Below are 27,379 nucleotides of genomic sequence, written 5' to 3'. Positions count from 1 at the left end.
GGTTCCACCTGCAATACTGCACATTTGTGTAAGGCCTTCAGCACTGGTAAAGAGTCCTGAAAGTACCCTCCTCCAAATAAGAGCCTGCCACCCCCTCTGCTATTGTGCTTCCCAAATGCATGACAATGAATAGGAACTTCATGCCCTGGGAACTGCTGGGTTTGTAAATTTGTCTCACTGCTAATTTGCGTTGGGCTGTGGGAATGCTGCTGTCCCTAGAAAGTACACAGGCTAGAGCTCTGTCTCCTTATGAATTCTTAAAGTATGTCAAGTTGAATTTGAAAGCATTTTTGTGCTTTCATAAGGAATGTATTTCTTCTTACTTATAACTTGTTAGTCTTATTATTCAGGTTTGGAATAGGGCTAGAAGAACAAGTCAGTTTTGTTCTGCCTGACAAAGAAAGTGAATCATTTTCTATAAAAACAAAACAAAACAAACAAACAAAAAAAAAAAAAAAAAAAAAAAACACCTTTTTTCCTCATTTTCAAAGCATATGCTATGTATGGGGCTTTTCTTATGGTTTAGTACAGGTCAAAAAAGAACATCAATTTGTAAACCAAAAAAATAGGTTTTAGTTAAAAGCTGCCAACATAAAATAATGTGGCAATTTCAGGTTTTTATCTCCCAGACAGAACTATTTGTTTATATTTTGGTTGACCTAAGTCTCAATTTTTAGAATAAATGCAATTCTAAAACAGCAATTAAAAAAGCTTTTTTCCTTAGCTCTACTTCTGACTGATGTGGTAGTTGGGATTTTAATTCAAGCAATTATCTCTTTAGTGCTTACCAGGTAGAAATGGATTTAGTTTATTTAACTTTCTCTTTCTGTCTTCATAATATATTTCCCATCAGATAGTTTTGGAAGTTTACTTAGTCTGTATTTACTCTTCCCCAGATGATGAGATGAGAGAGACAGAAAATCGAACAGGAAAGGAAATGCCTGTGGCATCCCATAAAGGTCACTGTAACAATCTCATAATCTCATTTCCTCTTTAAAGTTTACCTGGGAGTCCCAATTTTTTTTTTTTTTTTTTTTTTTTGCCTTAGCTCTGCCACTATGTAAAAAAGGAACTCAAGTCCCGTGTTGCAATTCTGTGGTATTGCGGTGAAATGGAGCATCCCTTTCCTTTCAGAGTTTACAAGTATTTATAAGGGAGCCAGCACTTTGCTTCCTTCAGATCACAAAACCAACCTGCCTGACAACTTCAACTAACAGGCGCGGGAAAAGGTAAGAATTCCTTTCTTCTCTAACACTGGGGCAGCACAAGCCTGGCTCCAACAGACTTCAGATGAAACTAAAGAAAACTTAAAAAACAAAATTGTAAGTGTATTTAAATACTTGTCACGATGTTTTTCTCAGAACAGTACTTAAATGTGCCTGAAGTTAAATGCATATTGTATATATGTACACAGCTAATAGAATTATTATCTAAGAGAATAGCTAATGTTATAAATTAATGATCGTTTCTATGTTACCAATATTCATTAATGGAGTGTGTTTATAGATAGATATATACTTATGATTAGGCTGTTCTCTGTTTTAAAAAAATGCAACACAATTGGCTTGGCCCTGCCTTGAGCTGGGACTGATTCAGGGGACATGAATTACTTTCTGACATAAATTACTCTGCAATTCTCAGTGAAGGAATCTCTGCTGATTTATAGCACCTCGTGCTCTGGATCACAGGGGGCACATGATATTGGTACACTGTCCTCAGCTACGAAGTCCTCAGGCAACTGCACTAATTACTGATGTTCAGAAACCGAGTTTATTTCTGATTACTTTTTCAACAAAATTGTGAGTTGTGGGGGAAGATAATTTTAGGCAGAAGTTAACTTTTTTCATCAGAAACGTGAATTGTGAAGCTTCTTCTTAAAGTCAGACAGAATTTTTTTATCTATTAGTTGGTATTGAAAAGAAAGCCTTTTTTATCCCCTTCTCCTCCCTCTAAGTTTTTAATTGATATTTCAGTTATCAGTTTTATGAAGCATAGTGATGAATGCCATGTGGCAGTGAAAGAAATCATCATCTTTCAGAAAGATGCAAAAGGTATTTTTATTTCAAAAATTACAGATAAACCTGCTTACAGTAGAAAAGCAGGTGCCAAGAATGTTTACCTTCTAATGAAGCAATATACTGCTGACAGACTGCCTGACAGTAGCTGGCTTTTGACTAAGGCTTCTGCCTCTCTCTGAGTTCAGATGCAATGCAAGCTGGTTCCTCTCTTGGATACTCTCTTGGGACTCTATACTTCTTCTGGTATCTTCTGGTCCCATTAATGCTGTGTGCTGTGTGGTATACAAAATCAGATGGCATTGCTCTCTTTGATATTGGCCCAGAAACAGCTGACTTCTGATCAAGATAATCTTGATAAGACTACTAATAATAGCAGGAGCTGTCAGTGAGTAACAGATTTGGTGCACATACAAATACATACAAACTTCATAAACACAGATGAAAATGTTTCATAGAACATAAGAAGAAATCATGAGGATTACTCCCCTTCCATTGTAAAAGACTTGTTTGCAAAATGAAACTGCTTGGAAAAAAAAATACCTAATTTTTTCTTTTTTACACACATTTAGACTTCCACTGATAGTGAGAATAGACTTTGAAAGATATATTCACCTATCTCTTTTTCTAAGTCATTAGACTAAGTCATTCCTGTTCATTTTGTTTACTTTCCAGTTAAAGGAAAAATGCCTAAAAGTGTACCTAAATAACTGTTTAAGTTTTTCTTTTACGCTTCTGGTGGTTATTACAGTATTTGGCAAATATGGTTTTTGTTTCATGAAGGGCTCTAGCTTATTCTGAATTAAGGACAAAGAATTTTATGTGGGATCTAGAACATGACTATATATATATTGAACAGGTAATACAGATTCACTATATTTATGTAACATATTAACATTATATAATTCTGTAGCATTATTGTAACATATAATGTATATATGTGTGTGTATATATGTATATATAATGTATATATTGTATATATATAATTATGTAACATTAATGTTACATATAATGTCACATCATATAACGTATTTTTATATACATCTATATACCTATATAGTCTCACATGAGATATGTGTACATGTCTCAAATGAACACAATGACAATCATATGCATATCTTGCCATTTTTGAAAATACAGCTGTGGCACTTATTTCAGAAGGAATTTTGCCTGAAATTGCTTGAAAGATAAATCAGGCTGCGCAGCCTCAGATGGATACTAGGTGTAGGACCAGTTAGTATTGCAGCCAGCTGTACACTGCATTATTGACACTGCTGTCATTTGTTCTCACAGTGATGATGAAGACTACAGTATAGAAAAATACTTCAGCTGCTGCTTCATCTTATTCACAATTCTTTTTTTTTTTTTTTTTTTCTTTTTTCTTTTCATAGGACTACTGACATGCTTAAACCAAAGGATTTAAAAGCTTTGTAGGATTGGAGTTGGATATCCATTGATCCTTTGGTCCAAGTCCTTATTCATGCAATCGCCTCATTGGCATCAGTAGAGCTTTTCTTGCCTGAGGAATATTTAAGTTAGAGACTTGGGAATGCTTCTGAGCTCTAGACCAGATAAAGGCCAAGACTTATGCATACAATTCCCTCTAAGTTCCGTGATTTCTTCTCTCACAAACTGGTTCATGGTATGAATAACTAGCAGATCAAAATCTTGCCTTGAAGTCCAGTGCACACCTGCTATGCAATTTTGATGTGGTCTCAGAATTCTTAGAATGGGACAATGTTTCTTAGTTCACTGGAGCTGAATCTGTCTTCTTATTCAGCTCTGAGCTGAATTTCAGCTACACACTCAAAAATCCTAAATGAAGTTAAGTAATTTATGTTTTCCTTGCAGATGTCTCACCTACTATTTGCCATACTTTCATTACTTTCCTTTGCTGCCCTTTTGGAAGCCCAGTGGAAGCTGAGAGAGAATGGTAAGAAGTCTTCACTTCCAGAGACCTACAGCTGAGTGTAGGACACAAGTGTGTTTCATAGTTACACTTGTGTGCACAATCATTGAGTTGTTAACTGTAGTTTCCTAGGCCAAGGTTCTTTCTATTTGATTGTGAATAGGTAGTCAACTAATTGGTATTAATGGAAGACATATTTAGAAGTCCTAAAATATTATCTTATATAATAGCTATTCATCTGAATATTTGCATTAGAAACTGTCTTATTCCCTATTCCCTGTTCTCTCGTTTCAAAAGTTTCAGTCATGCAGTCCAGAAGCAGAAACAGTATCTTGTGACTTACGTACATCCCATAAGCAAACAGCGAAAAATTAATTGTCAAAAAAAAAGATTTCACAGAAAAAAAAAAAAAAAGTCTTAGAACTTAGAAATAAGTTCTGGTGAATAAATTAAATGCAAATCCATTTGTAAATGAATACAGGGTCAGTAATAAACAAGTCTTTTAAATAATTTTCTCACCAGAAAATTTCACTAAATTCAGATAATCAGATTTGCTGCTTTTAATCAGCCAGCATAGTGTTATAGTTCAGGCTGTCTTCATTGTGATTATCCAAAAAAGACCCTTATCACCATGAAAAAAAAATAATTCTCAATCTGACTGAAAAAAAAAAACAACAACAACCATAATTGCTTTTTGCAGTATCTTACATTAAAAAAATATTTATCTTATGGGTTCCCTGAGCAATATCCCCTGTGCTGAAAATTGCAGAAATGTATATCACAGTATTGAGAACATACTTTTTTATCTTTGTGTTTGAACTCTGAGATTTATCTTACCTATGCTTCAAATATTCATAAGCAGTTCGCTAAGTTCCTAGAGTTGCATGCTTTCTGCCACTTAAGATTCAGCATTTGCCATGTATTTCTTACTGTTTCTTCTCAGTGGCAAAGTCTTAAAGCTCTTATTTTGGTAGTGAAATGTCCTGGTGAAAAGGTTTTATTGCTCACTGGAACTCTAGTTCCCCGAGCTGAGAGCTTGGTGTGGTTGTTGACACACTGAGAAACAAATTTTTGCCTCTTCTTGCCTGTAGAAGAGTCTGAGAGCATGGATTATCGTTGGGGAGCCTGTGACAGTGGTAGTAGTATGTCTGAGCAGTAGCGATTAAATTTGAGAACTGCTGCCACACAGAAGTGCAGTTGAAAATCTTCAGCCAACCTGACTACTACTTCACTTCCCATGTGAAACCATAGCAGAGACAAGATAATATTCCTTTAGTGGAATTATTCCAAATTCTTCTATGTGGTGTGTTTACTAATTTAGAAAGACCAGCAGGGCACTGCAGAGTTACAAGATGGCATTTAGAAGACTGCATGTCCTTGTTGCAGTCCACTTTCCTCTGCTGTAGCTCAGAGATCCCGTCTCTTAATAATTGCTCCGTTTGGACTAGAGTGTTTCAAGTAAAGATTGTTCCCTGCAGAAAATGGAACACAACATTAGATACACACATATACAAACCACTTACCTAGACCTCCTCTCCTTCCCATTATTCACTCACAGACCTTTGACACTGAGGAGGTCCTTTGGTGGAGCCAAGCACCATAGTACTGAGGGCTATTATATGCCCTTCTGTGAGCAAAACCCAAGGGCCACATGCAGGAAGAATATCTGGACTCAGTGTAATTTGGCATCCTCACCTTTAAAAGAAAGGTACCTGCCTCCTTCCCGTGGTTATAAACTGCTGTAAGATTCTCTGGGAACACAGAAATAATCATTTCTTCAATAAAAATGTCATCCTTAGTGGCCAGCAGGTTCTAGATAGATTTTAAATTTCTGAGTAAAACCTCTCCTTTTAGTGAAGATCTCCAGATGACAGTGGGGATCTACAGAAAGTCAGGGATTTGTTAGTTTCCTGGATAGCAGAGCTGAAAAAGGGTCTGAGCTCAGTTACCACACTGTTAAGTATGAATAGCTGCTAACATGTCTTTTTCTGCGATCTCCACAAGTGTATGTCATAGAATCTGAGTGGAATGATGAGACACCAGCTAAAAAATTGGAGCTCACCTGTAACACATCTGATGAAGCACTGCCAGTTTACTGGAAAAAGGGCACAGAACTGATAGGAACTGGAAGGACTCTGATTGCTGAAGTGAAGGAGTTCCCGGATGCTGGCAACTACACCTGTCTGGCAGCTAATAGCCATGAAGTTGTCAGCTACGATTTCTTCCTCATAAGTAAAATAGACTCCAATGGGCAAATGATAAGGTCAATTCTGAAAAGTTATAAAGGTATGTTCATGGGATGATGTGGTGTATCTTGGTCAGCTTTGTGCATTACACTTTTGTGAAGAGCAGAGGGAGCTCTCTTGAGAAATGTGTGATAAATGTGCACTTTAAAATGTGTCCTCTCCAAACACTGTGACAGTTAAAGGGAGATGATGACTTTCTGCATGTTTGTGCATGGCACTACTGATGAACAGCATAGGAATCTGTTATTATGGGCTTAATTTAGGACTCTGTAGACTTACAGGATGGAGTGATAACACTGGTATAAAATATATGAGAAACATCAATAATATGCCACTGCTTTTTCAGGTGGGGAAACAACTGATTTGCTTTTCCTCCATCTCACAGACCCAGCACTCAGGAGAGGGTCTGCCTCTAACAAACGAATCACTGGAAAGCCAGGGCTATGTGATTTGTCAGAATCAGGGGCTGATCTAGATTTTAAGTGCTGTCATTTGGGCTTCTCTATTCATGACTAATTCACTGGAACAGGCCTGTGATATTTTGCATTTTTGCAATGAAGCTCACTCATTTAAAGGGGGCTTATAAAAAAGATGGAGAACAACTTTTTGCTCTGTCAGATAATGATAGGATGAGAGAATGGTTTTAAACTAAAAGAGGGGAGGTTTAGACTAGAGGTTAGGAGGAAATTCCTCACACAGAGGGTGATAAGGCACAGGAACAGGTTGCCCAGAAAAGCTGTGGATGTCCATTCCCTGGAGGTGTTCAAGATCAAGTTGGATGAGGCCCTGGGCAACCTGATCTAGTGGGCGGCGTCCCTGCCCATGGCAGGGGGAGTTGAAACTGAGTGATCTTTAAGTCCCCTTCCAACCCAAGCCATTCTATGATTCTGTGATTCTACAATTTCTCTCTCAGCGTGCAGTCCCTCACTGTAGAGCCAGAAATTTATCAATTTCCAAGTTTTTTTTTCCCCTGGCTCCATCACCCACATATCAGATTCTGTAGATTGACCTGCCAGTCCCAGTCAACTATATCCAGGGTATAACACAGAGCTGCTGAGAGTCTGCAGTAGTGGGCAGCAGAGAGAATACACACCTGTACTGAGGCCTCATCCACACTGGAGGCATTTCCACCGAGTGCCCCAGTGTGCAAAGTCATGAGGTTATCCTGTGTGTGAAGTCACGAGATTATCCACTGCCTGCACTCTCATGCACTGAGTAACAAATACAGAGGTTTTCCAACTGAATAGCTGCACTGTTTCTCTATGAAAGGAACAATGTATTTGTCTATATAAATCAATTACTGACAGCTGTCTGCAACAGCTTGTGTGTTCTAGCTCCCATCAACAGCTATGTAGATATGGTTAATGTGGTGCTATGTAAACCAGCCTTCAGCCTCTAACTGCGGTTATATGGCTTTTTAGCTGGAGGTGCCCTAATGGGCAGCATGAAATTGTGTTTGCCTACATACCCACCACCTGCCAAAGGCTACAGGAATCTGTTGAACTATTTTCTCTCTTCTTTGACTGTTTTCTTTCTTTGTCAACCTAGAGCCAAACAGGACGTTTTTAAAATGTGAAGCAAAGAACTACTCTGGAATTTTCATGTGTTCATGGATGACAGAAAATGAGAGTCCAAATGTGAAGTTCACAATCAGAAGTCTAAAAGGGTAAAAGCTTGTACTTTCCTTAGCCACCTCACAGCAAGGCCAGAAGAGCCCTTGATATTACTCTTTGTAGGAGATCCTGGACTGTAGGCTACTGAAGGCACATAGAAGGGGAGGAGTCCCACTTTCAGAGTCTCAACATCTGTAAAATGTTTTGAGATGTGACTGAGACTAACTTAACTGAAAAGGGCATGGAAGTTGCTCAGAAATTAATAAGAATTGAAAATGGAGTAACCCCCACTGGACTGTTAGAGCTGCTGCAGTACAGCCACAGAATAACTTAAGCAATACCAAAAGCAGTTCATGAAGGGGAGAGAGAGGAAGTTGAGCCAAAAGGAGAAACAATCATAGCACTGAGTCCCTTTGCAGCAGATCCAGTGGAATTAAGGGAGTAGGAGGCTGCACCCACTGCAAAAGCCACATGTCCACTGCCAAGTCTCTGTTGAGGAACACTGCAGAAACCTGAGGGAAATATGTGAGGGGAACCTTGTGGGGATTTCCTACCTCCCACTACTCTTGAGGGTTTCTCCAAAACATGGAGTGCTTGGGCAAAGGTCATTTTAGTTTGTTAAAGAGGAAACAACTGTAAACTGTTTATTTTGCTGAATGCAAAAATAGACCAAGACTCAGGAAGTACTTTAGAGATGGCATCTTTTATTTGTTTCACAATGGAATAATTTAACCTTGACCTACTTTTTCCAGCAAGGTTTTGGAAAGGGCTGAGGAACGCAGTTACGAGAGCTTGTCACAGTGCAGTGGTAATTAGAAAAGGAGATATTCTGGTTTAGGTTTAAACACAAATTTCTCCTTATAAGGTGGTGGTGCTGGGGGCTTTTGTGATTTTTTTTTTTTTATGTGTAATATAGCACTAAAAATGTAGAAATGTTCCCACTGAACTGTTTCTACTGAAGTGCAGACATAGAGTGATAGATGCAACAGCAAATCATCATCTTAACAATTGCATAGTATCATTATGGCAACAAAATTCTCAGAAGAAACCAGCATTTCCGTTTTTTTTTTTTCTTTTCTGTTTCATATTCAGCTCTCATGGAGATGTCACCTGCAGCAGCCCTGTAGCTAACACTGATAAATCAGTGACTGAATACACAGCCCAGTGCCAGAAAGAAAACTACTGTCAATTTGCTGAAGAGCACCAGCCAATTGAGATGTTCCTGGAGGTCATTGATGAGGTGGAATATGAGAACTACACTAGCAGCTTCTTCATTAGAGATATCAGTGAGTAAACCAGAAATCACCATCAATTCTTAGCTTTATTATTGCTGTTGGTAGTGGAACTCACAATGGTAGCTGACTGAACCAAGTGTGGGAATCCCTGCCCTCTTCTACTGTAAATCTGTATCAAGCCTCCAGTTACAGGAACAGGGGAAAACAAATCATAACTGCAGTCTGGAAGAAGATGAGGAAGTGAAGAAGCAACATGCCCGTAGCTTGTGACCTTCAACCCTCTCTCCCCCACATCTGCCAGAAGTTTCTCTAGCCTACTCTATTAGATATGTTTAGGATAAGGCATGTGGGAGAAGTCAGAGAATAACCAATAACCCAGCAGGCTCTGCACTGAGAAATGCAGATTTACTCTGATAATGGTTAATGTCAGGTATGGTTCACTCCTAATCCATTCTCACAGATGGACATCCAGGGCAGGCTAACAGAAACTGACAGGAAATAAGGGGAGCAGCTGTGACCATGATGACACAGGGCACAGGAAAATGAAGCAGCATCCTAAAGAAACAGATGTTTTACTAAGTGCCTTAGCAATCAGCAAGGGTTAAAGATAACCATCTGTTTCTAACAGAACCCTCTACAATCCTCCAGGCAAAAAAAAAAAAAAAAAAAAAAAAAGAACAATTTCACCCAGAAAGTCTCAGGGAGTGTTGTTAATTCTCCATAAGAAGCATAAGGCAGTTCTTACACATCATGCCAACCCCTGTCTTAATTTAATGGAGGCTATGAAAGCTGGTTCATATAAAACTTATCAACAGTAGTACACTAACATGTGATATTATGCTGCTAATGTGAATTAATACATTCTATGTTTTCTCTTGCAGTAAAACCTGATCCACCCCAATGTCAGTATGCAGGCACAAATGGAACAGTGACCTGGACATATCCCAGAACATGGAGCACACCAAAGACCTACTTCCCTTTGACTTTCAAGATCAAAGTTGAACGTACAAAGAAACATGAAAACCAGGTAGAGGTAAACATTTGATACATTATTTTCCTGCTTTGACATGCATTTTAAATAAATAAATAAATAAAAGGTGCTGAGCCCCGTATGTGGCAAGGTTCTATTTTGGAAGAAAATGACCTCCTTCCCAGTTCAATGAGCAGTAAGATCCAGGTAACACTCAGGGGTGGATGCAACCTGATGTAACTGGGGAGATAAAATCCTGTCCAGCATTGCATAGCCATATTAGCATGAGAAAAGTATCTACTAACTCATAAGTAGGCTGTGTGGGTCCTAATGTGGGGAAATCCCAATTTCAATAAGCCTAGGATCTGTTGCACTGGGTTCCTTGTATGTTGTTAGTACCTGAGCAGCTCAGACTGACTTTTTAGTTGCATTGGCAAGTAAGGCAAGTAATCAATGACTCATTTGGAAGCATTTCTGTGGAGATGGGTGAAAACTACAGTCTTTGGCTCTCCTGTTCCAGTTGTTAGTTAATTGTTAACTAAATATTACTAATCCATATTAGCTTGAAATAACAAAATGGGTTTGCTTCTGTTGTTAATGCTTATGGGTACTCTAAAGGACACGGAACAGCAGTATGGTGATTTGTCTAGGTTGGCAAAGACATCAACAGCAAAACTGGAAAGAAGTGCTTAGACCAGCTGACCATAGTGCAGGTCCTTAACTGCAGTGCTGCTCCGCCTTGGTTGAGCAATCTGAAAAGTGAACAAATGTAATCATTACAGTCTGACTACTGATTAAACCAAGGACACTAAAGGATGTCGTTTTATATATGAAAAAAAAAAAAAAAAAAAAAAAAAAGCTTTTACCAGCAGATGGAGCCATTTACCTAGTGCTGATTCCTTGATTTTAGCAGGGCTGCATTGTGCAATCCCTTAGGTAGAGAAACTGCCCAGTCCACAGAGCACTACTTGTATCTACCACAAGTCTTCAGTGGAAGTCTCAACAATACTGAAAATCAGCAAATGCTGACTATTATGGTCCCCTCTGTGGGCAAGAAGAAAAAAAAAAAAAAAGAAAAACTGTGATAGACAAAAAACCCCTTTGTTTTAGTGACAGTTTCACTTTGGGGTTTGGATCACTTTACATCATTAGCTTAAACAGAAAGTGGCTGGTTTATTTTGTTTCTGCTGAGACTGAAGTTCTTACAACTCTCATGACTTTGACATCTATGAGATGGTGCCTTTGAAACAACAGAGCACCAGTAGTTTTTTGAGTTACACATGCTTATTGCAGTCTGTCTGGCACCTTACTGTGTGACCCTTACTGATGGAGCTGTGCTCTGTTGATAGGAACATGACACTGAGGAGCAGTCTATTCAGATTCCAGCGACTGGGCCAAAAGACAAGATCTCTGTGAAGGCCAGGGATCGCTATTACAACTCATCCTGGAGTGAGTGGTCTTCACTTTGCAGGTAAGCCCAACAGAGCCTCTACTGGAGGAGCAGGGAGCCATAGCTGGACAGGTGCTCTCAATAGTGAAGGTGAATTCCTAATCCCTAGCAAACAGGGGAACTTCTGAGACCTGCATTATCTTGTTCTGAGTCTTTTAGAGAAATTGAGGGGTGGAGTTTCACTAGATGGCTCAGACCTGCAAAGCTTTATTGAGAAATGGGCTAAAAATCTAGGTCTAGGGAAAATGAAGATAATTCTTTGTAAATTTCCTTTATCTTATTTTACAGATAACCAGTAAGAGATCCTAGGAGCACAATGCTCCTAAGGAAAGCAAAGGATGAATTAGGACAAGAAAACAGGCATAACTAGAAGAAAAATATGCATTTGAGATTATTAAGAAGCCACGGCATATCTTTTTTCATAATAGTTTAATATCACCTCTAGCATACATCATGTTATATTAACATGTGTAGTATTTTGATGCATTGCTGTCAGCTATTGTTGTAGGTTCTGCATATTATTGTATTGCATTTATTTATTTATTTATTATTTACTTGATATGAATAACAATGTCAGATGATGGCAGCTGCTAGTAAAAGTGCTTCATCTGTTAATTGATATGGAAAGTAACTTACAGAAAGAACTGTTTATTGTTTTTTAATCGTTTATTTATTTAATTATTTATGTATTTATTTGTGTATTTAATTATTTATTAATATTTATTTTGTTGAAATACATCAGCATGAGTCTTGGCTGCATGAGGCAGCTATGTATCATGTATCTGGGCCATCTTCATCTTCCAGTCTGACAGGTAATATTTTAGAAGAAGGAACTGCAAGTTCAGAATTCTGGAAATGTTACCTGCTGTATTTTGTCAGCTGTTTGTGTTTACATCATGTTGATGGTCAAGCTGGTCAACACTGAAAATGGTTGTTGCATGAGAGATCAACCATTCCTGAAGCCTTACACTTGCAGCTGAGCCCAAGCTGCAGTGGGAGTGATGGGAGTGCCAGTAGTTGGCAGGGAGGCAGCTTCAAGGTGCCTGCATTCATTCATTCCAAAGCTGTTGTTAGGAGTCCTGCTGCCACTTTCCATGAGCATGTAAATGGCAGCCAGTAGCTGAATATAACACCTCCTAAATAAAACTATTTTTCTTTCATGCTTGTGATCATTAGAGGGCTTTTATTCAGTGGCCCATGTCTAGCCAGTGCATCTCTTACAGTGGAGTTTTCTGATAACAAAATTCACTCAGACCTGCTATGCTACAGGCACAAGAAGGCACAAGTAGTCAGGAATTTGCAATGGCAACCAAAGGCAGCTTAAATTATTTAAAAGTCTAACTGCAGCGTATCTGATATTTCAGAGAGCAAATGGTAACTGGTTTTATAGATGAATGTTAAGCATTTAAGTAAAGTTAGAATATGAGAATACATATTTCTATAGTTAATTTTAAAATTACTTCCCTAGTACTGCAAGATGTGCTAGGTGTCTTCACAGAACCTTAGGAAAAAAAAAATCAAGTCCTAGTTCTGAACTGCTTACAGTGTAAGTCCCCAGGTCTGGAAAAAAAGCAGAAGCATGTGTTGAAGCCTGTATGTTTTTGTCAAACACCTAAATTGTGACTTTCAGGAGGGGAAAATACTTTTAAATATCTTGGAGGATTTAGGCCTTAATCCCTGATACAGAATCACTGAAATTAAGAAAGATTTCCATTGTGACCATGCTTCCTTTTTGTTCCAGTCTTAGAAATGGGTGGTGATTTAGTCTTTAAACATTGAAATATGGGAAGTATCTGATATTTCAGAAAACTGTTGATAATCTGGCTACAAGTTCTGCTGGTATTTATTAATATTTTGTATACTTCTTATTTCTGCTATAAATGCAAGAATTAAATTAACTTCATGACTTGTTTTTCAAAGAAATGCATCTAATAAATGCATCTCAAAAAGAAAATTTGGTTTACTTGTGATCTTTTAAGATGAATGGTTAATATGACGTGTGACTTTACCAGAATATTTGCACTGCTTCTGAGGCAACGTCTGCAGGGAGACGTAACATCTTTTCTTATATGAATTGACCAATGCTACCAAATTCATGGCCTGTAAAACTGTACAGGACAACACTGGAAAGTGACATGTGGTGCAGAACCCTCTTCTGCAAGCTGAGAAATGATTGCTTCTTTTGCAGTCTAAGGGTACATTGAAATTCATTGGCCTTTGTGGTCAGGAGGTTTGCAACTGAAACCAGTCTGACATATCTTGAGGTCTTTGAGGTTTCTCTCTGATACTGTTGGTACAATGTTCAGAATTAGTGGGACCTTTCAGTTCTTCAGATGTCTTGGGTGAAACCCTGGCACCATTGAAACCAATCATTGAAACCCTGTGTTAACTTTGAGTCACACTAGTTTTCACACAGAAATACTCAGGTTAATGTACAAGTATCCTGACAAAGCCAATACTATTGTCTTAGGGGAATATGCCTTTCTGTGCCAACAACAAAGCACAGCTTGAAACTCCCATTTCTTCTGCAGAAAGCAAGTTAATTGTAATATGGCTGCACTCTAAGACATAAAGTTGGCTACAATCATTATCTATTTCGTGGGACCTGATACAGCACCTCTGAATGTCTGCTCTAGAAATTGTCACAGTCTCCCATCTCTGAGCAGCTCACTAATTTGTAGAAAAAGGTGTTACTATCACACCACATATTCACTAGGGTGGCTCCATATACATATATTTCCTAATGTACTCTATCCACTTAAGAAAATAATAGTTGATGTGTCAGTTAATCCTCATGCTTCTCTTTCTTAATTCCTCTCCTTGTTGAGCTGCAAAAAATCTGGAAACCTTATAAATTTAACAACACTCAGTTGGCCTGCACAACGCACAAAATTGCCGTCAAAGCCTTCAGACTGCAAAACCAAAGTTGCAGAACTAAAGTCATCATGGAATTAAGTATATTCCTGCGGATCCTATTGTACAACAGTCATTAATTATAGGATCACAAAATATGTCTTTTACTAGACCCCTGTCTTACTCACCATTCTCTGGAAATGGGCAGCACCTCCAGCTTTCTATTTGTACTCACCATTCAGCATGCGACTTTAGATTTTACCTACCACACCCCCATAAATCTGCACTGAACACACACTGACTAATTCCCTTCGGGGCTTTTTGTGGGTGCTTCTCATCTTAAAGAATGCTTTACAAATAGTTGATGTACTTAATGAGGCACTAATAGGTTGCAGTAGGAGCTTGCTATCCTCTATGTGCTTCCACCTTTAGAGGTGGGTAAGCAGGCACTTGCTAACATCAAAAAGGAAAAAAGGGTTACCTTTAATTATGGGGTTTGTGAGAGAATGCATATTAAGATTTCAGTTCCAAATGCTTCACATCCACCCATCCTTCCATATTGGCTTTCAGTTTTTCCCTCTTCATAAGTTGTCGCTTCTCTCTTATAAAAATCATAGTATTTGTACTGAAGGCAAAATCAATGTATGTCCTCTACCTTTGCCCTGAGACATTCAGCAATGTTAGAAGAAACTTCCTCGAATATTTCAGTTTGACTGACTTCTGTGTGACAGAATTTCAAAGTGCAAACCACCTGGAAATTACATCTTGAAATATAAAACAGAAGGCAATTTAAAATAAGACCTATTCTATACTCACTTTCTAGTTCATTCAATACTTCATGTTAAGCTGTTAATGCCTATCTTGCATATGTCTGTGAAGGAAGAATTGAGTCATTGAGCAATGGTGTGACACCAAGACAAAAAGATTGACAAGGTAGCTGCACAACAGTGGGTATCACAACATCGCAATTTATCTTAAAGTTATCAGAAGATACAAAGAAAAACAAAAAAAAATCAGCTCTACCCTTTGCAGATTGTTGTTGTTGTTGCTTGTTTCTTTCTTTGTTTTTTTTTTGACTTTCTAAAATAACACGTGAAATGTTCAGCTGGGATCTGTCCCAGCTTGATACCTTCAATTTTACAGAAAAAGTCCTTTGATTATTTTTAAGGTGTGGAAAGTAGGAAACTCACTTGCCTTCAGGCAAATACCCAAATGTTTTGGCACAGTTTGATGACTTAAGAAATACATCACTTGATTCTCATGCCTTCCATTGAACAAGACTTTAAATTCTTAATTAATTGCACATGGGTGGACAACCCTAACCACCTACGCACAAAAAAAAAAATATAAAATAAATAAATAAAAATGAAGCAGTTTGTGAAATGGATTATGTATAAACATGCACTGGAATCACTAATACGTCAGAATTCCCACTCTTGATGATATCAGTATAAACCTTGCCTTGTACATTCTTCCCAGGGATACGTGGCTGCAATGAGTAAGTTTTTAGCTATTCCATGTGCCTTTTTTTCAGCGCCGTTGATGTCCTCAATGTAAGGCACTCTGCCTTATGAATGGGAACAAGCTACTATACATCAATACTTTCTGGAACGCAGCCAGATAACATCCTCCCATGCAGAATAAAACAGGCACTTGACTAATGACTTGCTGCAGCAGCATATTTGGCATCACATTGTGGCTCTGCTCTGAGCTACAAAAATAAAAGCAATATATCAGTAATTGTGACACATATTCTCACACTCAGAAAAACATGCACTGCATATTATATCTTTACCAGATGTAACAGGCCCATTAAAGCTAATAAACATTTGCTCACTATGTAAAGACTTTTTCTTCTTCAAAACAACAACTTGGAGAGGTAAGAAGTTGGGAAAAGACAAGATACAGTGATAAAAGTAGAAAATTATCAGAGTTCCCCAGTAATATACATGTATTCAAAACAGCACCCCCCTGTCTGATGGAAACTAACACGAGTTTGCTGATGAGGCCAACATTTTACTTGGAAGTTTTCAATCCGAGCAGAGTATTTACCATCAATTTCAGAACTAGTTTTAGCTGTGGTAAAAAGGCCTACTCATTGAACTCTGGAAAGCAGATATTACTAAATAGGTCTGAACATTTGTTTTGCAACCAGTCATACTTCTAAGTAGCTAAAATCAGTACAATTTACTATTACTCTGATGTCCATATCTGCATTGTGAAATCTAGAAATGTTGCCTCATAAGGACAAATACAATATGCCACAAAATCCCTAAGCAGGTGACTACCACCAACAGTTCACTTTCGCCTTCACAAATCACAGATTCAGTGTAGGTTGGCATGGACCACTGGAGGTCAGCTGGTTCCACACATCCATGCCCCACCACCAAACCATGATCAATTTAGAAGAGTTTTTGAATATCTCCAAGGATGGAGTTCACACAATCTCTTTGGCCAACCTATTCCAACATTTGGCTACTCTCATTGTGAAAATTGTTTTCCTCACTTCTAATTGGAATTTCTCTTTTTGCAATCTGCTGTATTCCTTCTCCTCCTTTCACTGTGTACCTCTAAGAAGAGTCTGGCTCTGTCTTCTCTGTACCCCCCTATAAAATAGCTGAAGATAACAATAAGACTTTGCGTCCTGTCTTCAAAGTGAGCAAACTAATTCTCTCAATCTCTCTAGTATGTGCTTCATCCCTCTAAACATCTTCTTGGTGGTCCTTCACTAGACTTGTTCCAGTATTTCAGAGTCTTTCATGTGCAGGGGACCCAGAACCATACACAGCAGTCCACACACAGCCTTGTAAGTGCTGAGCAGAGTGAAATAATTATTTCTTTTGACTTGATAACTGTATTCTTAACAATACAGCCTAGTATGTGGGGTCATACTTCTTCACAATGAGGTAAACCACTGGCTCAGGTCCAGCTTGTCCACCAAGAGAAGAACTGCTCTGTATTCTCTACTCAATCTGCTTCTGAATGTTCTTGACGGCAGCATTTTGACTTGGAGGAACCTTTGGCCTACCTGAGGATGACAGGTGTCAGGCTGTCAGACCAGCTCCATTTGAAGACTACCAGAGCAAACAAGTCTCTGCAAGTTTGGACAGAAAAGTGCCTCAGATGAAGCACATTTTCAGTCAACTGGTGAATATTTTTGCACTTTCCCAATATGAATTTTTCCCATTCTTGAAGTTAGGCAGATGGATATTGAGGCATTTTGGTATCCTTCTAAATAGGAGTTGTGATAAAGGCTTTGTGGCATTAATTTTACAGAATTTTATTTTTAGATTTTGCATCTAAGTATTACCTCATTGTAGAAAGTGAAACCGAATATTACTTTCTGTGTATGGCATTTTTCTTCCTAAAGCTTCAAGATAGATTTGATGTTTCAAAATGGAAAAGTCTCCAGTTTTGTTGGATCTCTGCTGTATCCTACTTCTAGTGTTCTGCCTCTTATGCACCCTACAATATATCACAGCTTCTCATCAGATATCCATCCTATCTAAATGGTCTGGGCAGACCCTATGCAGCTTAAAGTCTGTTGCTCAGAAAATGAATGATAATTTGATTTGGAAGCCCTAATCAAAACACTTAAACACTACTTGAAAGGAAACATTCACACCATGGATTTGCTGCTATGGGGCACAGAATAAGCATCAGGAATCCTTTTGATATTACGATAACTTTTAAGTGCCAAGAAAAATCTCAGCCAAAATCTGTCTCACTCATTAGCCCACCTCCAAATATCTCACTCATTACTCCCACCTCCAAATGTGCTGTCTTCCTTTCTTCACTAGGCCTCAGAAAACCTCCCTACAGAAGGCTGTAAACAGATGCTTATATTCTTTTGCTAGAACGATGAGATGGATACTGAGGTTGCATCAGACGGTACACTCTGTAGCAGCAAATTAGGCAAGACAGTGCAACCAAAGTGGGAGGTTTCCTCATACCAGTGTCAAGGAAGCTGCATGTTCCATCAAGCTGCAGTTTTATAGTTTCAAGTAGTCCTCTGAAGTCTTGTTTGCTAAATCTATTCAGATTAGGAATATCTTCTTGATTGGGGTTTTGTTCTTGCTGCCTAGAGTAGCAATCATCAACATCAGCCAACAACATTTCATGAATATTCTCCATAAATTCATTCATTTACATTCTAAGACAGGCTCTTGGGCTTTCCAGAACCAAAATTCCACTGACAGCCCACAGCAGCCGAATCCAGACCAACCAATTTAAACCATAGCTTGTCTTTTGTTAACTGCACCTTATAGGAACACACACATATTGCCAAAGCAAAATAAAATAAAATAAATAAAATATGCAGGCCTCCATCCCAGACCAGATCTTCAACTATCCTGTTCTTCCCCTATCTTAATGTGGAACTTCAATTCAGTGGCATTTTTTTTTTTTTTCCACTCCAGAAGTGATGAGAAATTAACCATTTATTCATTATCTGCATTCTTCATTTACTGACAAGATGGTCAGTATCCCTCTTGCTCTCCACACAGAAGCATGAGTTAGCAGGGCCCAAGGTCTATTTGACATACTACAACCTTTTTTGAAAGGATATTCAGTCCCTCTGTTTTACTGAATTTAGCATATATGACCCCAACTCCTGCGTGGCGTAAAAGCCCCAAGCTGTCTTGCAATGTAGGAAAGGTGATCACTGAAATATTGTGAATTGTAGCAGTGCACAGGGATCTTTCATACTGTGACAATTTCACAGAATCACAGAATCACAGAATCACAGAATTTCTAGGTTGGAAGAGACCTCAAGATCATCGAGGACGCTAACAGTCTCCACTAAACCATATCCCTAAGCTCTACGTCTAAACGTCTTTTAAGGACTTCCAGGGATGGTGACTCCACCACTTCCCTGGGCAGCCTGTTCCCGTGTCTAACAACCCTTTCGGTAAAGAAGTTCTTCCTAACATCTAACCTAAAACTCCCCTGGCGCAACTTTAGCCCATTCCCCCTCGTCCTGTCACCAGGCACGTGGGAGAACAGACCAACCCCCACCTCGCTACAGCCTCCCTTGAGGTACCTATAGAGAGCAATAAGGTTGCCCCTGAGCCTCCTTTTCTCCAGGCTGAACAAGCCCAGCTCCCTCAGCCGCTCCTCGTAGGACTTGTTCTCCAGGCCCCTCACCAGCTTCGTCACCCTTCTCTGGACTCGTTCGAGCACCTCAATGTCCTTCTTGTAGCGGGGGGCCCAAAACTGAACACAGTACTCGAGGTGCGGCCTCACCAGAGCCGAGTACAGGGGGACGATCACCTCCCTAGCCCTGCTGGTCACACTGTTTCTGATACAAGCCAGGATGCCGTTGGCCTTCTTGGCCACCTGAGCACACTGCTGGCTCATATTCAGCCGACTATCCACCATCACTCCCAGGTCCTTCTCTGCCTGGCAGCTCTCCAACCATTCCTCTCCCAGCCTGTAGCTCTGCTTGGGGTTATTGCGCCCCAGGTGCAGGACCCGGCACTTGGTCTTGTTAAACTTCATGCAGTTGACCTCAGCCCATCAGTGCAGCCTATCCAGATCCTCCTGCAGAACCTTCCTGCCCTCGAGCAGATCGACACACGCACCTAACTTGGTGTCATCTGCAAACTTACTGAGGGTGCACTCGATGCCCTCGTCCAGATCATCGATGAAGATATTAAAGAGGACAGCTACACTCCAAATCACTAAGCAGAAGGCAGTTCTGGACAGATGGGTTCAAACAGAAATATGGTCTCAAAACATGATTTTTCTTTGGACTTTAAGAAAAGACTCAGATCTGAGTTTTCCATTGTGCCACTACCCTTTGCCCGTATTATAAAAGCAACAGAGTTATGCCTGTTGTCAGTATCACACTGGTATGTTGAATTTGTTTAAAGAATCCTGTGTATGACACTTATTGCACTGGAACTATCAACAAAGAAAAAGATGGGCAGGCAGAGGGACCTTGTCCCTTTCACCATGACAGCAAATTTGCCAGTAACTCAGCTGGATGCACAATGCCTGTGAACACATCACTTCTCTTCGCAACACCGTTGAATACAGTATTTTTGCTCCTTTCTTCACATCACATTGTTTCTGAGCACCAGACTGCTGGAACTTTAAAGGCAGAAGAACACTGAAAGGCTAGGAAATCCTCTGGGCTGTGTGTGAAGGTGAGTGTGGGTATTCACACAAAAGACACACTTTTCCAGTCACAACTGCACCCACAAGGCAGTTTGAAAGGATTCAGTGCATGGCCATGTTAACCAGCATCTCCTCTACCCACACAGGTCTCAAAATTTTCAGGAGAATAGGAGTTCAGCATTTCAGCTACACTGGTGTGAATGTTTTGGAATACTCCCAGTAGAATTATTATTGTTATTATTATTATATTTTTGCATGGGAATTATGTTCAGCTCTAAAAGTCAATATGGCAATAACATATCAGCATTAAGTAACCACCTTAATGAGTCACACCTTGAACTCGCTAATGGAGATGGAACAGTTAATTAGGCAAGGGGATTAGCCAAAGAACAATTCATCTCCTTTATCAACACAATCCATGCTGTGACTCTCATCTTTGCCCTGTACGTCTGACCTTCATACTGTGCAAAAGACATTCTTGGTGACACTACCCATGGGCAACACCTTCTTCTAATTACCTTCTACAAGGGGGATTTCATCATCAGGGTTCCTGCTCTGTGTGTGTATATATATATATTTATCTGCACCCACAGATGCGTGAATGTGCATTTAAGCTAAGCGTTCTGGAACCAACCTTGGAGCACAGGTTGGCTGTGAAACAGGTCAAGAAACTATGTCTGCCATGAAGATAACAGGCACTTTTGTGCTCCTCACCCTGGCAGTTCTTTGCTTAGCAAGTGAGTAGCCCTTTTTTATTTCCTAATACATTATAGTTCTAATGTTTTAGTACTTCAGACTTCTCAGTGAACTAGGATAGGTAGCAGTGGTTGCTGGGCTGGGGTGGCAGAAAGTAAGTGAAATTTTATGCTTGTGCATTCATTAGTAAGCACTATTTCACTAGCTTTACAGTTGCCAACTTGGGCAGATGAAATTTATTCCCTGATGGTGGTGTGGATCAGAGCTGCCTTCTGCACTGTAACTAAAGAGTGAACTGCAAAGTCTAGACTGCAAAGCAGTTTTTTTACCAACTCATTTCTTTCTTTGATCTGAGTGCATTGCTCAGAGCTGATGAGATCCTTATCCTGCCAAACTGAGCAAGCAGGAGATAGTTGATTATGCACTAGCCATAAAAGATGCTGTGAATAACCTCCTTTACGATGCTAATTTGTCAGGATGGAGATCGCTTTGAGGTGCAAGTTGCTCTATGGTAAAATATGGAGCTTGGAGGAATTTCTTGAGTAATTTACTTGTAATTCACTTGGTAATTTATTTAATTTTTAGAGCAAAAAAAAAACTTTCAGAAAAAAAAAAAAGTACATTTAGACTAACTGAACGTGGGGAGTGCAAGTCTTCTCTGCTATTAGTATAGTGTGGTCCGATAGCTACATGAATGTTAAGTAAAATACAATGAAATTACTAAAACAAAACTGAAGTTATGAAACATAACCCTTTTCCATTTTGAATGGCTCAGAAAATTTTGCTTTGAAAATAATCTCAAAATCAAAATTTTTATGAAAAATTATAATTTCCATGATATAATATGCTTTTGATGAAAAATAGTCTTTCAAACAGTTTTATTCATTGCAGTGGCAAAACAAATAAACAAATATTGCTTTCATGAGAATTCCAGCAAATCCGTTCCTTGGATGTTCTAGCTTATCTTCTCTGCTTTAAAACTTTATGGATCAATCCTTTTTGAGCCAGATCTTTTTCACTTTAACTCCCAAGTGCATAGTGGGTACAAAAGATTACCAGGGAGGAAAAAAAAATCTTAATGTTTTTGTGGACATAGGTTAAATCTGATCTGATTCCAGAATCATGAAAATTCAGTAAAGCTTCTGACGACATTGACCAAAACTTGACACAGTGAATAATTTATGCTAGTTTTCTTTACTTTGGGTGACTGTATTTGATCAGAAGATGTAAAGAGCTCTACAGAAATTAATTTTAGTGCAAAGCTGAATGTCAGCTGAATCCTGATTCAAACCAGCTGCACTTAATCAGAAAAATAAGAGCTAGAGCTGTATTGCCTTTTATATTACACTGCATTTTCTTCCTCCTCCTTCTGTACAAAAAAACGCTGTCTGATAACTTCTATCCCTTTGAAGACACAGAATGACAATTACAGGACAGGAGAAGAACGAAATACATTCCTAAGGAAAGTAATGAATGTGTCACCATAGTGGAAACATGCCAATGTTACTTGTTTACTTTCTGGGAGGTGTAATTATCATTGAATAGCTGTTTAGAAGGAACTTTTTGAAGCCCCACCTGAGATCAGGGCTCCATTATATTAGATGCCATGTATATACAAAACAGGAGCCAATCCTTCTCCGAATAGTTTGGATTCCATATTGATTGGCAAGAGAAAACAATTTTTAAAGTGGTACTATGATCCAAATTTCGTTATCATCAAAATCTATATATTTAGCATTAAATTTTAATGAAGATATTATCCTCGTTATAGACAGATCAAAGTATAAAAGGACAGCATGACTTGCTTACAGCCACATATGAATTTTTTGGTAGACCTGGAAATTAAAACCAATGCCCAACCAATTAATACTGAAGAAGATGGGCCATTTAACATAATATTGACTCCTGGGTCTTTAATCTTTCACTGATGAAAAAGGGAACAATAGGCTCCATTCCCTCTGACGACAAAGGCTGTTCTAGCTGCTGACACAGATTTCTAAGGTAAACGATGCAGTAAGACCCGCTTGTTTAATAAGTCCTGACACATGTATCTTATTCAACACTGAAAAACTATGTCACTATTTACTTTCAAGAAGGTAAGAGACTTGGTGTTGCTGGAAGGGCTGGTGCTGATGAAACCAGCCTATTTGCAAACTGAATATTTACAACAGTGCATTTTATTTTATCTTTTGTGATTCTGTTTATATTGTAGATGCTGCCAAAGAGGATGCGGTAAGTCATTTTCTCCTTTATTTCTTGACAAAAATACATAGTTTGTAACAACAGTACACAGAGATTGATGAGGTCAGAGAAAACATACTAAACATTAATTAATTGCAGCCAAAGTAAAAAAAAAATCCCTGAGGTTGAGATATGTGGTTTCCATATAGTTGCCCTGACACCTTCCAGATGTTTGTTTGTATAATGCAGTCTGGGCAAGAGAATGGGTAAGGCAAAATTATAAGCCAGAAAATTGAGATTTAAAAAAATATATATTTATCTGGTGACATTATAAGGCTTGCTTGGTGACTTTCAGATCCTAAATCATACACCTAAAGATTTTAATTTATCCCTGACTGATGGAGCATCCATTCTGGTGTCATCCTCTGAAATAAATGAGCCACTAAGTAATACAAGTCCATGCTCAGGTGACCAGAGACAATTCCTTGAGGGGTCCAGCGGAGAGCAGCAGCGTATGGAGATCCGTGCGTGAACAGACACAGAGCATGGCCCCAAACTAGCAAAACATACACAGCATTCAGTGCTTGAACCTACACAGCCATACACTCTTCCAGGAAGAGACTGTTCCACTCTCCCATTTTACGAACCATTACATGTATATATGAGGCAAATTCACCCAGTTTCTAGCTTTTTTATTAGTTAGTGTTTGACCAATTTTAAACTGAGAGGTACAGCTACAGAGATTCTCACCCATGCCATTGCCTCAGCTGGGTTGCGTTGTGGAATCGGCTGTGTCAGGTCTCTGACCTGCCTTTGTGATTGGGGTTAGGTGTGCTGCCTCCTGCTTTCCAGCCCAGTGTTTGAAATGCTTTGGAGAAAAGGTAAATGATCAAATGAAGGAAAAATCTAGGTTGACTAATATCCCAAATGCTTTTCTTATGGGACACTGGATTTGAGCCTGTAATACCTAAAAGAGTGATTGGTTAATGACCCATTTGCCAGAGGAGCTAACTCAAACTGCCAGTCTTCACTGCAACCATGGCACAGGCTGCTGGAGGAGCTGCCCACACACAGTTCCTCATTCATCACTCTCTTGCAGACCATGGACAAACACCAGTGTAAAAATAATCACATAATATGCAATAAATTCCAGGTTTTGGTTGAAGTAAACTCCTCCTTTTCACTAGGAGGTAGAACGAAGGGGATAAACAATCAGGCCATACCAAGAGAACAGCAAAGCTAGGTTCTGTTTTAAATACTTACAACTTACTTTTGATAAATCTTTAGGAAGGACAAGTTTCAATAGTAGTTTCCCTGCAAAGACTAATGTTTCAAATTCTCACTAGACTGGCAGTAAAAAGAGCTGAGCCAATTTTAGTTACAGCAGCACACAAGAGAGAGGTGATTTCCAAGGCAATGAAATACAGGCTTTCAAGGACAACAAATAGCACATTGAATAGAATACATGAACTGCACAAGGAGCTCTTTGTTTGTCAAATACCAGGAATTACATTCATTTGACAGAAGAAGATTGAGCTCCAGAAACAGGACAGAAGTCCTTTTAGTCATTTATTTTATTAGTTTGTACTCTCATTTTTACATACAAGTCAGTAATAAATATGATCTCACTAAGAGCCTTTCAACAATTTGTTTTCACGCTAATACTTACCCAGGCCTTTACCTAATTCTGCCTGGCCAGGTCTCTTCACCAGTGTAAAAAATGTCACAAGTTGCTATTTGTGGAATAAAGAGAAAGAAACCATTAACACGCTTTAAAAAAAAAAAAAAAAAAAAAAAAAAAAAACACACACACAGGAATTTACTAACATTTGCAACCACATAGAAAAATATATTAAGACTCAACTTTTTGTAGATGAAAAACAGGTTGTATTTTTTCCAGTGATTACATCTTTATTTAGACAGACAGCAAAATCCCCAAAGGTGCTCAATATCTGACTTTGGTGGCATCACACACATCTGTCAGAAGAAACATTCTTTTTTTTGAGGATTAAGCTCAGCAAGCATAGACGGTAGAGGACAACTGACCGTGCTTCTCTACAGCAGCTGACAACCTTATCATAGATCAAAAAAAAAAATCATACATACCCATTATTTGTGTAGGTGAATAGAGAATGTGAGAAAAATGTATTCCATCTTTTTAAAAATGATACCTTATTTGCAGGTAGACTGCAGTGAATACAAGAGGTTAGAGAGAGGAAGACCTATTTATTGTGAAAAACTCTACCAACCTTTTTGTGGCTCTGATGGGAAAACATATAACAACAAATGTTCCTTCTGCAAGGCTGTCCTGTAAGTAACATACTAAGTAATGACTCCCGAATAAGCTAAATTCTGAGATTAGCTGAGTTCTCTGGTATTTCCACTCCATCTAAATGCTGTCATTCTGTTCAGGATTTCAATTACTCTGCATCTTTGCTTAAGAGGCTCCATTCCTTTGCCTCTTTCCTCATCTTTATAGATTAATTGCTTCTCCCACCAACAAGAGTCAACTGATCTAAACAGATGACCTTGGTATTTGTGCGAGCAACACAAATATTCCTATTCTAGCAGAAACTGGAGGTTGGACCATAAAAGAGTTGATTGAGCCACACGGGGCTAACAAGGCATCTGGGCCAAATCAAGTCATACAAGAATTCAAAAGTTGTATTGGACATATCAGAAACTTTTCTCGCTTTTTATCTATATAACATAATTTTTAAAATAAAGTGTTTTACAAATCAATGCCTTCTTGTCTGCTGCAAACTTTTATAGCATCTTCTTTGTTAGCATTTTGTTGGCTGAGGACTTTGAGGAGGTCTGTGTTCATAACATTAAGTTTACTATCTGCAATGTCTATGTCCTTTCTTTTGCAGGAGAAGTAGAGGAGCCTTACATATGAAGCAAGAAGGTGCATGCTGAATGAATTCTGTGGGACAGAGAAGAATGCTGAGAACAGCTTTTCACTGCCTTATCATGATCTCTTAATTTAATTTCATTCACTCTGCCTGTCCTAATGATGGCAAACAAAGCTCAAAGTAGACTTTTCAGCTGTGCGCTGTCATTTGTGTTTCCCTCTGATCCAGAGTGCTGGGATTGACAGTTCTGTCTTCCAGTTCAGGATTCTCATGAGCATTCCTGTTTCTCTAACAAATTGGTTTTCACATGAGCACTTCATTATATGTTTGTCTCCATAGTGAAAGTTAAACCTTCTTACATTGCCACTTGATTTTAGTGCAGGCATTGCCTCAGCTCTCCTAGTTGGTGAAGTGTTTTCACTCATTTACCCAGAAACTTCTGCACACACTTCTTTTCAAAGGCCTCAGCTTTCCTGGGAAGTGTTTGTACTCTTCCAGTTTTGTAGTTAAATTTTAAATTCTCATTTTTCTTTTAACTTTGTACAATTCTGATTCATTTATCTTTAGCTTCTTAGTTTGCATGTTTATTACAATAAAAGTAGACTCTTTTTATTTTTTGTCCATGGCAACCTTTATAAATATAAATATAAATATAAATAAATATATTTTATCCGTTATTTATAAAGGAGATGTTTCCCAAGTCAGAGAAAATAATTATAGAGCTGAAGCCAGGGACAGTGCTGGCAGAGCTAAAAAAGCCCAAGTACAGAAGACAAAAGTTGTAATACTAGAAATATGCACTACATGGCCCCATGACATTGGAATTTACCCTGCAATCTGGCTTTTTTTTTTTTTTTTTCCTCCAATGAAACAAATCCCCAAATCTGTAAAACAAGATAAGCCTCATAGCAGTGTCTCTGTTAAATCCTGTCATATAAATGTAACCATTAATGATTCTTTTAATTTCTGATAAATTGGCTGCTTTCAGACCTGGAGAAATTTCTGTTCTGCTATTACATCCTTATCATTGTTGTTAAACTGGTTTATGTCTTTTACACTTGAATAGGCAGTTAAGGGAACACATTTTCCAGAATTAAAGTTTATAAGTGACTGACCTTGCTGGGATTACACCTGAAGAAAATTTTGGCACTGGAATGTGGGTATCAGTTAGGTTGAAGTAAGACTCATACTTCAGAAGAATGGAAAATGAGAAAGGAAACTTATGCTCTTGCCTTT

At 38.7% G+C, this 27,379-nt stretch overlaps 2 protein-coding genes across 2 annotated transcripts; both read left to right on the top strand.

The window, feature by feature from the left end:
- Nucleotides 1-3,866: 3,866 nt before the first annotated feature.
- IL12B (interleukin 12B) lies at nt 3,867-11,463 on the top strand (the record flags this gene model as incomplete). The annotated part of the gene is made up of 6 exons (XM_082771982.1): nt 3,867-3,948; nt 5,929-6,210; nt 7,719-7,836; nt 8,876-9,069; nt 9,900-10,045; nt 11,338-11,463. 6 exons carry the CDS (start codon nt 3,867-3,869, stop codon nt 11,461-11,463), a joined length of 948 nt encoding a protein of 315 aa, XP_082628108.1.
- A 9,621-nt stretch (nt 11,464-21,084) lies between these two features.
- Nucleotides 21,085-26,207, top strand: LOC309883426 (ovomucoid-like; the record flags this gene model as incomplete). Its single annotated transcript, XM_082771456.1, has 4 exons — nt 21,085-21,148; nt 23,320-23,339; nt 25,471-25,598; nt 26,162-26,207. The coding sequence occupies 4 exons, from the start codon at nt 21,085-21,087 to the stop codon at nt 26,205-26,207; spliced, it is 258 nt and encodes an 85-aa protein (XP_082627582.1).
- Between the last annotated feature and the right edge of the window lie 1,172 nt (nt 26,208-27,379).

The sequence above is a fragment of the Aythya marila genome (genome assembly GCF_965140915.1).
Source record: "Aythya marila genome assembly, chromosome: 14".
In the NCBI taxonomy this organism is placed as follows: Eukaryota; Metazoa; Chordata; class Aves; order Anseriformes; family Anatidae; genus Aythya; species Aythya marila.
Note: the sequence above shows the minus strand (reverse complement) of the source record. Positions and strands in the feature narration are given on the sequence as shown.